The sequence below is a fragment of the Glycine max genome, chromosome 9 (genome assembly GCF_000004515.6).
Source record: "Glycine max cultivar Williams 82 chromosome 9, Glycine_max_v4.0, whole genome shotgun sequence".
Classification (NCBI taxonomy): domain Eukaryota; kingdom Viridiplantae; phylum Streptophyta; class Magnoliopsida; order Fabales; family Fabaceae; genus Glycine; species Glycine max.
The window spans coordinates 33,770,876-33,783,680 of NC_038245.2; the positions used below are offsets into that span (position 1 = coordinate 33,770,876).

A 12,805-nucleotide genomic window follows, 5' to 3' on the forward strand; every position below is an offset into this window, starting at 1 on the left:
TTAGTTATGTGATGTTAAAATAGTAGACGATTCTCAATCTCCAACTCCTATCCCTCGCCAAATTTATTGGATGGTGTATTGTTATAAGTCGAAAGTCATGAAAGTAATTCTCGAGTAAAGATAGATCATTAAAATGGATTTTGTATTCAGTCAAGTTTTCTTCATACGCATGAACAGGAAATCACAACTCAGTTATCTACTAAATGTGTTAAACCTTGCTAGTAGAGAAAGAAAGTTCTAAATAAAGAAAAGAGACCGTGAACAAAATGAAAATATTTGTGAAAGAATAAAAATATGGTGATGATTCAAATATTTGTACACGATTTAATTTTAGTTGTAACGTGTCAATATAGTAATAATATTTAACCAGTTATTTTTCACAAAATTAATTATAGCGTGTCATCAATTATAATACTTATACTTGATATATTAATAATATATTATTTAGAAAACCAAAATAACGTTTAATTGATTGTGGTTATCAATAGTTATGGAGAGGAAAAAGTTATGTATATAAACAAAAATACAATTTTGTCAAAACTATTTTAAAAAATATACTAAAAATAACATAATCAAATATTTTCCTTGTAATACTGACGTTGTATCTCAAAACCGAACTTACAATTCGATATTAATTTATTGGCTCTGATATTGATTGGCTCAAAACCAAGAATATTTAAAAAGAGATGTTAAAAAAAACATTTTAAAAGATAACAGCTAATGTATGAATTAAGAGTGCATTAAATATATTTTATTACTGACTAATTTTTAATTAATATACCATTATTGTGAATAATTAATAATTAATGTATTTGTTAAAGTTAAATTAATCTACTTAAATTTTTTTCTAAATATATAATTAATGCCTTTATTAGGTTAAATTGGTCTACTTTAATTTTTTATAATATCAGGTTGTTAAAAAAACATAACATTTTAAAATATATGTTTTTTACATTACAAATAATTAATATAGATTTTAAACATGTGCATAAATTTTAAAATTTTATATTTTTAAATTAATACTACATTATTTCTTATTTTATCTGAATTTTGAAAGTTTCAAAACTAAAAATTATTATCGTTATTATTGTTACTATAATATTAAAAAGAGACAGTTTATTATGACCTATATAATCTCGTATTGTCATCATTAAAAAATAACTAAGCCATTAGCATTTTTAAAAAATATATATTTATATTTATTATTTTAAAATATAATGTAATTACATTTATTAACCTTTTACTATATCAGAAAAAAATTTCATTACAATAATAGTTTAAAATATGATTTTAAAATCATTTATCACTTAATGATAATATATAAGAATACATAGTATTGATTTTAAGACAATTTTAAAAGGTTTTGAATTTTATTTTAAAATTAATTTCAATACTTTATAATAAATATAGGATAACAAAAATACTCACAATATATATAATAATAATGTCAAAAACATGAATTTAATTTAATAAAGGATAACAAAACTACATTGACCTTGAGTACTAACATCCCATAACAAAATTATTTTCAAAATAATTATATACCTGATTTTTAAACGTGAAAGAGTTTGTTTAGCTGCTTTGTTTGAGAAAATAAAATAAAGATGAGTATATTTTGTAAATGATTATTAAATTTATGCTTTGTTTAAAAAATATTTTTTAAAAAATAATAAATTGTTACAACAAATTAATTAAATATTATAAACGACTATTGTGAATTTCATAGAATATTTTAAATTTGTATATTAATCATTAATATATGTATATATATATATATATATATATATATATATATATATATTAAATTTAACATATTAAATACTTATTAAATTTTTATTTTTCAAAAGTAAATAATTATTTAAAAATAAAATTTTCGAATTTGAAATTAGTACTGCATTAGCTATTATTTTATTATTTTTCTTTGTTTCTGTTTAATAAAATAAATATACAAAAGAAAATATTATAATTGTAAATTTTTGTTTTAAAAATTAATAAATTATATTATTATTATTATTATTATTATTATTGTTAAAGTATGAATTTATACAAATAAAAATTATATATTAATATTAGATAACATTTAATCATATCAATGGCTACTATAAAATTAAAATTTAATCAGATAGGTAAAAAATAATTAAATCAAATCAACGGTTATTATAAAGTTAAAATTTTAATTTAACTGTAATTCTAATTTAACCACACCCATTTATTTGATTTAATAAGTATCTAGCATACTAGAGTATTTTTTTGGCCGTTAGATCGAGATTTTATTTTCACAACTGTCATTGATTTAATTAAATGCACATTTTTATTTTATAAAAAAATGCATGAACAAATTTGTTTTATTAATTTGCCAACGACAATTGATAAAATGCCTGAGCATTATATAATCATTATAACTTTTTTATTCATTTAACCACAATCATTGATTTAATTCAATGCATTTTTTTGTTAAAAAAATGCTTAAATATTTTAGAACCATTAGATTTGTTTTATTAATTTGCCAACAATCATTTATTAAAATGCTTGAAAATTTTAGAACCATTAATTTTTTTTATTAATTTAACAACAGTTATTAATTTGATTCAATGCAAATTTTCTTAAACAAAAGTTCTTAAACATTTTAGAACAATAAATTTTTTTATGATCTTACAGATTTCATGTTATATTTTTTAAATAATACTAATAAAATTAGTAATAATAATTATAATAATAATTATTATTTTTAATATAGTATTAATTAACATATGAATATATTTAATTTTAAAAATGGATTATAAAAATATATAGACATATATAATAATTTATTATTTAATTTATATACTAAATTATTAATGTAAAACAAAATTACAATTCATTGATTAACATTTCTTTCAACACGTTGTATATAAAATTTGTTGGTTATTTTCAGTAATATGTATATCAATTGATTGATTAATAACTTTTCTTATTACAAGTCTGGCTAATGTCAATTTCAAAAGGATCTTTCAAAAATATACTTTTTATAGTATCAGTTTGGCTCAAGTGAGAAATTTGATATATTTTATTTTTTTAAAATAATTATTTTACTTCCTTTTTGAGAAATAGCACTTAAATTTTATGATATATATATATATATATATATATATATATATATATATATATATATATATATATATATATATATATATATATATATATATATAGAGATTAGATTTTACACTGGTGACCCTATTTGCACACTGTTGACCATTACGTTCGTTTCATAACTTCCGTTCAAAACTTACTTATTTTTATAACAGCTAAGTATGTACACGAATAATAATTAATTATTTAAAATTAAAATAAATCTTTTGTAAAAAAAATTAAAATAAACTTAATGCATAGTAAAAAATAGTTCATATGGATTCACATTTCACAGTGACCTGAGAGTGTTTGGTCACGTATTATGGACATGAATTTTCCCGATTTCCGTGTTTACACCTTTAATCATAGCCCAAAAAAAAAGTTTCTACATCTTTAATCCATCCGTGTAATTTCAGAACTAAGAATATTCTTTAATTATATTTAATTAATTTGTTGACTGGAAAACGTATCCAAATATACATTACTAACGGATTGAAAGTTTAGATTCTTCCTTTTGCAATCTTGAAACTCCGAGAAAACGTCAGAAGGTTTGATGTTTTTTTTTTTCTTCAATATATTCCTCTTCATTTTTCATGTTACTACTCCAAATTAATGATCTTTTGTATTTTGCTCTTAAACCACTAAGAAAATGAAGGATGAGACAAATGTAAGTATTGTGCAGCATTTTCTTGCTTCCCTATCAATCCATTGTTCTGTTTCAGAATCATTTTGTTGGTTATTTTCTTTTTAATTTCATTGGTAGGAGGACTTTTATTATCAAGATAAACATCAACTTTGAATATGAAGGTCTTGTCCAACCAAATCTGTGATTGCCTTTGGAAGCTCCTAGGTTGAGGAAGGCTGGGTAAAAATACATATTAATTAGTAATAACAGATTTACACATGTCTATGATGGACTATATTGACTCCAAAAAACAAAGGATAACAATAAATTTTGGCTAATCATATCCGAACACGATTATGGTATAGATAATTTGTTTTTTTTTTTTTTACTTTTTTGGATATAGAAGTCATTTATTTATTCCAAAAACATTATTTTAAATTAGGCAAAGTTATTATCAATAAAAAACGATAAGCAAATTATATGATATTAAAATTTTAAACTTTAAGATTATTATAAAAATTGTGGAACGTGTTTTTGGTACATAACATAGACAATTGCTATGGAGGAGTACATTTGACTATATAATGTAGCATTGGACATTCTTTTAATCTGCTCCCGAGAATATTCCTCTTGTTCAATCTCCTCCTCTTGAAGCTAAATCTCCTCCTTCTCTGACTATTGAAGCTCAATATTTTACTTCTCAAACTAATAAAAGTAATATTAATCCAACCATCCTTCCATCCATCCACATACAACAAATTCTTAATGTTGTAATGCCAAGGATACCGTTACCTTCGGCGAAAGAATTGAAAAAGATGATAAAACTCACAAATCAAGAGGGGTGAATTGATTTCTAAAAATAAGACTTTTAAAATTAGAGTTAAAAGAAACTTCTTTTGTGTAGATCGTATCACAAACTTTGCTAAACCAATATTTAATCAATCACCATTTGTACAAAATCTTTTGTTAAAGTTCTTTTTTTCAAAAAGATATTTTCTATAACTTTCAGTAAATTGATCAAAACCAGAAGGAGAAAGAAAAATAAGATCAAGAGAAAAAGTACATCAATTTTTATATTGGTTCACTCTTTATCTCTAGAGAAGCTAATCCAATTATTTAACCCAAACCCGAATTAGATTTTCACTATGCATATAGAATTCTTACAAGCAATCTCAGTTCCTATTCTAGAAAAAGAGACTAAAGTACTCATCTCTAGGGTCCTTTGTGAATAAGAGCCTAAGAGAAACCAACCCTTAGTCCAAACTAGAAAAACCTATTCAAGATAGACACAAAAAGTAGAGTCCAAGATAGATACAACATGATCAATCCTACGCAAGAACCTTGCTTGAATGAATGAGTGTCTTCTTGAACTCAACAGAAATTCATAACTTGCTTTTCACAATATGATTTTCATAATCAAATATTAGATGTTGTGAGTCACACTGTATTTCAACACTTTTTCTTCTCTTCTATGTTTTACTAATATCAACTTGTAACTTTAGCTCATTCAGAAGTTCTTAAGAGTGAGAGCACAAGATGGCTATTTATGGAGAAAACAATTATAATCGCCTGTAATCAATTAAATATACAATACAATTGATTATTTCGAAGAAGTAATTGATTACATTATCATTTCAATCGATTAAAGTGTTCTTCCCAAAAACTGGAAAACTTTCAAGAACAATGTAATCAATTAGATTCTCAATGTAATCAATATCTTGATCACTTCTAAAACACTTTTAAAAGAGAAGTAATCAATTATATCACCTAGTCATCGATTAAAGCAAAGACTCCTGAAAAAATCAATCATTGTCTCAAACAGAACTATGTAATCGATTACTATAAGCCTGTAATCGATTAAAACAGAGAGTTTTAAACTCAAAAGAAATTTTCTAACTTTAGAAACTTTTCTTCTTACTCCTACATGATGATGCATGATGCGCGTATGAAATGATAGAGACTAAGATGCAACACACAATACAACAATCAATACAAATGCCACTCAAGAAAGTTGGGCATGTAAAAGACAAAACTTCTTCAAGCTTCAAGGCTAAGTCTTCATGTTGCTCCCCCTATATCTAACAAGAACGCTCACCTTCGGGAGGCACATAGGTCGCGAAAACTTGAGGCTAACCCGTCGGAAGGAGGAGAGGCCAAATCAACTACAGTAGACCTACCTAGAGCCACTAATCTAAGTATGCACTTAGATGCTATTCCACCATTCTCCAACACTTTGGGAAGAGAGTTGTCATAGTTCAAGAACCCCTTTATCCCTAGCATCATGGAGGTGACTTTTCCTTCCAACTGGAAGAACTTTACTATTAAGAGGTACAATAACACCATAGAACCAAACAAGCACCTGGATGTGTATATTACCCAGGTAAGCATGTACACCACGGATGATGCAATCCTCTGCTAGGTAATCTCGACATCACTAAAGGGCAGACCCTTCATTGGTTCACATGACTACCCCCTAACTTCGTGGACTCGTTCGACACCCTTGTTGCCTGCTTTGGAACACAGTTTGCCACTAGCCAACCTCACCACTTAATGTCTGTAGCCCTCGTCAACATACGACAAGAGAAGAATGAGTCGTTGCAGACCTTCATGAAACGTTTCAAAAAGATTGCGTTGAATATCTTAAACTTAGACCCGATAGTGGCTATACACCACTTGATAATGGCATTATGGTTGGGACCTTTTGTCAATAGCCTATGCAAGAAGCCAACAACTGGTCTCGACGAGTTGCGAATGAGAGCAACTAAGTATATGCATATGAGATCACCAAGAATGGGGTCCTTTGGTCTTCCCTCCCATTTTTGAAATGCCTTCGTGCTTAGCGGAGGAGTACCCGCTAAGCGCTTATCCTGCGGTGTGTGCGCTTAGCGCGTTGGTGCGCACTTAGCGCCTGAGGGATGATTATTTTTAATGGAAACAAATAACTATGGCTGAAGGAAAAAGAATACTGAAAATAAAGAAGAGAAGATAAGAGGAAAATTAAAATTGTTGGGTTGCCTCCCAGTAAGCGCTTCTTTAACGTCACTAGCTTGACTCAGGACCCCTTTTTACGGGTCTTGAAGACGGATGACGGTGGTCAGCCTCTCGATATCCTCGCCATTGCATATTTTCAACCTCTGACCATTGACGATCCATGTCTTCTCCGGATCGGGTGTGGCAGGGTTTATCAACTCCATTGCTCTAGATTGCTTTACTTCTTTGACCATGAATGGCCCGAACCACTTGGATTTGTGCTTCCCAGGAAAAATCCAGAATCCTGAATTATACAATAATACATATTGTCCTGGCTGAAAATTCTTCTTCTGTATCATCTTATCATGGTATGCCATAATCTTCTGCTTGCAGATCTTGGTTGATTCATAGGCGTTAAGTCTCATCTCTTCAAGCTCTAATAGCTGCAATCTTTACTTCTCTCTAGTCAAGGCTTCATCAAAGTTTAGAAATCTAAGGGCCCAATAGGCTCTGTGCTTTAATTCTACTGGCAGATGACAAGCCTTCCCATAGACCATCTGAAAAGGAGAGAGGCCTATAGAAGTCTTGTATGCAGTTTTGTAAGCCCATAAAGCATCATCTAGCTTCACTACCCAATCTTTTCTTGAGGAAGCCACGGTCTTCTCTAGGATTCTCTTCAGCTCTCTGTTTGACACCTCTACTTGGCCATTGGTCTGAGGATGATAAGGTGAAGCCACCTTATGCCTGACATTATAATGCCCTAGAACCTTCTGAAGTTGCGCATTGCAAAAATGCGTCCCTCCATCACTGATCAGCACCCTAGGAACTCCAAAGCGAGAAAAAATCTTCTTTAGAAATTTGATCGCGATCCAGGCATCATTCTTCTGAGTGGTTATAGCTTCCAACCACTTAGACATATAATCAACAGTTACCACGATGTAAACATTTCCATATGAGGATGGTAGAGGCCTGACAAAATCAATCCCCCAGCAATCAAAGACCTCTAACTCAATGATGTTTTGCAATGGCATCTCGTTTCTTCTTGAAATTCCCCCTGTTCTCTGGCATTGATCACAATGAAGTACATGATTGTGTGCATCTTAGAATATGGATGGCCAGAAAAATCCAGCATGAAGCACTCTAGCTGCAGTCCTGTCTCCACTGTAATGGCCTCCATATGGCAAGTTGTGACAATGCCAAAGTATGCTCTGGTCTTCCTCCCTGGTTACACATCTTTATAGCAAGTTGTCTGCCCCAATTTTGAACAGATACAAGTCATCCCATATGTAGAAGTGATCATCATGAAGGAACTTCTTCCATTGATGCCAATTGAGATCTTGTGGGATGACTCCTATGACCCTATAATTTGCAATGTTTGCGAATCGTGGTCTTCCAGCTATCGCTAAGACACGTTCGTCTAGAAATTCTTCTCGTACTTCCCTCTCGTTTTTCGTCACTTCTTCATTTACTAATCAAGAGAGATGGTCAGCTACCACATTTTCGGATCCTTTTTTGTCCTTGATGAAGATATCAAATTCCTGGAGCAACAGAACCCATCTTATCGACCTTGGCTTTGAGTCTGCCTTGGTGAGAAGATGTATGATGGCTGCATGATCTGTAAAGTGACAACTTTAGACCCCACCAGATAGGATCGAAATTTTTCCAAGGCATAGACGATGGCCAACATTTCCTTCTCGGTAGTCGCATAATTCATTTGTGCATCGTTCAAGACTTTGCTGGCATAATATATGGCATGGAACACTTTGTCTTGTTGTTGTCCTAGTACTACACCCACAACATAGTCACTGGCATCACACATCAGCTCGAACTCCTTGCTCCAGTCTGGTGCAACCGTTATTGGGGCAGACACCAGTTTCTCCTTCAAGGTCTAAAAGGCTTCAAGGAATTCCCCATCAAATTTGAAGACGACATCCTTATTCAGTAAGTTGCTTAATGGTTGGCTATCTTGGAGAAATCCTTGATGAATCTTCTATAGAAACCTTCATGTCCAAGAAAGCTTCTGATACCCTTGGCATTTACTGGTGGTGGTAACTTTTCAATGATGTCAATTTTTGCTTTATCCACCTCAATGCCCCGGGCTGAAATTTTATGGCCCAAGACTATCCCCTCTCGAACCATGAAGTGACACTTCTCCCAGTTTAGTACCAGATTGGTCTCGACACATCTTCGCAGCACCATCTCTAAATTCGTCAGGCAGCAATCAAAGGATAAACCAAGCACTAAGAAATTGTCCATCAAGACTTCTATGCACTTCTTTATGATGTCCGCAAAGATGGCTAGCATGCACCTTTGGAAAGTGGCAGGTGCATTACATAACCCAAATGGCATCCTTCTATAGGCAAAAACACCAAAAAGGCATGTAAATGTTGTCTTCTCCTAGTCCTTAGGGTCAACTGCTATCTGATTGTATCCTGAATACCCGTCTAAGAAACAGTAGAAGGACTGTCCTGCTAATCGCTCCAGCATCTGATCCATGAAAGGCAAGGGAAAATGATCTTTCCTGGTTGCCTCATTAAGCTTCTAGTAGTCGATGCACATCCTCCATCTGGTGATAGTGTGAGTAGGTATCAAATCATTCTTCTCATTGTGGATGACTGTCATTCCTCCCTTCTTTGGTACCACCTAAATTGGACTCACCCAAGCACTGTCAAAAATGGGGTAGATGAGTCCAGCCTCAAGTAGCTTGAGGACTTCCTTCCTCACTTCTTCCTTCATGGATGGATTGAGCCATCTCTAAGGTTGCCTTACTAGTTTGTACTCCTCCTTTGTCTTGATCCTATGCATGCAATAGGCAGGACTGATTCCTTTGAGATCTGAGATGTGTCATCCAATAGCTTCCTTGTGCTTCTTGAGAACTTCCATCAACTATGCTTCTTCTTCTGTTGAGAGGCTACTGCTGATTATGACTGGCTTGATGTTGTTCTCCTCTAGAAAGGCATACTTCAGGTGCGTGGGTAGGGTCTTTAACTCCAAACTTGGCTTTTCTGGAGGTTTGTCCTTCTTTAGGGCTTCAACAGTATCTTCCCCTGCATGAACCTCTTTGAGTCGCTCCAAGTCTTCTAGACAGGCCTTCAGGTCTTTTTCCTCCTCATTGGCCAGACAATCAATTACATTTATTTAATCCTTTTCCAATGGTGAGTGAGTAGTCAGGTGTTGCATAGTGTGGTTTGCCTCTTGCTCAACTGCTTCCACCTTGAAGCATGGCTTGTTGGTGCTGGGATGTTTGACTTCATCAAAAAGGATTAAGGTGCCCTTTTGATCATTCATGCTTAGCTCTAGGTTTCCGTTCCCCGTGTCCACCACACATTTGGCGGTCAGCATGAATGGTCTTCCTAAAATCAAGGGAATCTCTTCGTCTTCCTCAATGTCCATGATCACGAAGTCCTCCAAAAAGGTGAAGTGGCAGACTTTGACCAGGACGTCTTCTACTACTCCAAATGGCCTGGTGATGGAGCAGTTTTCCAGCTGGAGTGTCATCCTAGTGGGGTCAATTTTTAGGTTCCCTATTCTGCTGCACATGGAAAGCGGCATTAGATTAACACTTGCTCCTAAATCAATAAAAGCCTTACCTACAAATACATCCCCAATAGAACAAGGGATGGTGACGCTTCCTGGATCTTTGAACTTATGAGGCAACTTCTGAATCACTGCACTACAGTTGCCTCCTACTACAACGGTCTCATTGTTGATGTACTTTCCCTTCTTAGTGAGGAGGTCCTTTAAAAACTTTGAGCATAATGACATTTTCTGTAGGGCCTCTCCAAAAGGGATAGTAATCTCTAGCCTTTTGAATATGTCAAGGAACTGCTTGAAGTAACGTTCCTTGTCCTTCTTTGATGGCACCAGAGGATACGGTGCCTCTTTTAGCACAGCTGGTGGTACCTCTATCTTGGCTTCTCAGGCTAGTTGACTCTTGGTCTTTTGTGTTCGGATTTTCTCTTCCTCCTCAACATCCTCTTCTTCCTCTTTGTTCGCATCCTGCAACACTTTGTCAGTTTCTTCATTATTCTGCTTCTGGCTTTTGGTGACAACTGCCTTGCATTCCTCCTTTGGATTCTTCTCAGTGTTGGCCCCAAAGGTTCTCGTGGACCTTTCAGCTATTTTCTGAGCTAATTGGCCCATTTGAACCTCCAAATTTTTTATTGCTGCATCGATACTCTTCTGATGTGACTCGGTCCTTTGCATGAACTGTATCAATAATTCTTCCAGTTTAGTGGGTTTCTCTTGACGACTTGGTTCTTGGCTAGGAGGCTGATGAGATGGTCCTCTTTGGTTGAAATTATTCGCTCTCCAACCTTGGCCCTGTGAAAAGTTGCCTCTTTGATAAAAGCCTAGTGGTCCGCCTTGATGGAATCCCTAACGATTTTGACTTCCTATGTAGTTGACCTCATGAGTTGTGTCATTTTGAAGCATGCATGTGCTTGACTGATGAGTACCTCCACTAATGTTGCATCCCCCATTATGTATGACTGATGGAGGTTGCACTGCATGTAATTATTGAGGAAGATTACTCAGAGTTGCTATGAGGGTCTCCAAGGTCTTGGCTAGAAGCTTATTTTGAGCCAACATTGCATCTTGAGAAGTGAGCTCAAGAAGGCTTTTCTTCGTAGGTATGTGGGCTCGATCATGAAGGATGGAGTGATCACTGACTGCCATATTCTCTATTAGCACCATGGCTTCTTCTGAGGTTTTTAGCTTGATCGTCCCATCGGCTGAGGCATCAAGGAACTGCTTGGATTGAAGTCGCAAGCCATCAATGAAGATGTTGATCTGGAATGGCTCGCTGAACCCATGTGTGGGAGTCTTCCGGAGTAATCCGTGGAAGCGGTCAAGTGCTTCACTTAACGATTCATCAGGGTGTTGGTGGAAGGATGAGATTTCCACCTTACCTTCTGCGGTCTTGGACTCCGGGAAGTATTTCTTCAGGAACTTCGCCACCACCTCGTCCCATGTCCGAAGGCTATTCACCTTGAACGAGTGAAGCCATCTTTTTGCTTCATCGGCCAAGGAAAAAGAGAATAAATTGAGGCGGATAGCGTCTTCTGACACTCATGCTATCTTTATCGTGTTGCAGATCTCGATGTATAAGGCCAAATGTGTGTACGGATCTTCACTTGGTAGGTCGTGTAATAGATTCCCCTGAATCAGCTAGATGAGGGAATGTGGATGCACATCTGGTCTAGTTATGCTGGTGAAGTATTGCAGTGTGGTGGAGCTAAAGTAGTCCTCTAACATCATCCTCTGTGGATGGTCTTCTGCCATGATGTGTTCTTCAAAGACCGGATGTGGACTCGTGGTAAAAGAGGGAGAGGATAGTTCAGATGGTGAAAGTCCTCCCTCTTCCTGATTGCTTTGCACTTCTAGTTGTTCCCTCTTTTTCGTTGTAGCATTGTTCTTTCTTCAAGTTGCTTCAATCGCTAGGTCCAAGGGCACAAGTTTTTCCTTAGCAACTGTACCTCGCATACAAGAAAAGAGAATACTACCATGCAGGTTATCAAGTAATTTAAAGAAATAAAAAAATAATTAGAAATTGCTTTCAGATTGGGGTATGTAACAACTAAGTATGAAAACCAAAGTCCCCGGCAACGACGCTAAAAACTTGTTAACAGATTGGAAAATGTACCAATTTTATCAAGTAGTAAAGATTAAACGAAAGTTCGAGTGTTGAGTCCACAGGGACTTTGTTTGTACTTGTGTTGGTAAATTCCTAATTTGTAAGCAATAGAAGAAAAAGAAGAGAAGACAGAGACAATGAATTGTAAATGTGAAATTTGGAATAAGGCAAAGAAAAAATTAACAGAAAAAGCAAATAACAATTTAATCGTGAAAAGGTAGAATCAGAATGCAATGATGTTGGGGCCTAGTATGCCAAACTACTTATAATATAATGTAATTGATTTTCTGTAATTAATGAGTTCCCTGTTTCCACCCGCATCTATTGAATTATCCTATCTTTTGTTTCCCGCTTGAAGGGCCTAGTTTATTTATCCATTTTCCCCAAATTTCTTTGTAGAGATAAGATAACAAACTACATTAGGATAAAATATGCAAAATTTTGTGGGCAAAATAAATGTCAATCTA

At 34.0% G+C, this 12,805-nt stretch overlaps 1 protein-coding gene across 1 annotated transcript; it reads right to left on the reverse strand.

The window, feature by feature from the left end:
• Nucleotides 1–9,589: 9,589 nt before the first annotated feature.
• LOC102670231 (uncharacterized) lies at nucleotides 9,590–10,468 on the reverse strand. Its single transcript, XM_006588142.1, has 2 exons — nucleotides 9,896–10,468; nucleotides 9,590–9,808 (listed from the first exon to the last, which is right to left on the reverse strand). Exons 1-2 carry the CDS (start codon nucleotides 10,466–10,468, stop codon nucleotides 9,590–9,592), a joined length of 792 nt encoding a protein of 263 aa, XP_006588205.1.
• Between the last annotated feature and the right edge of the window lie 2,337 nt (nucleotides 10,469–12,805).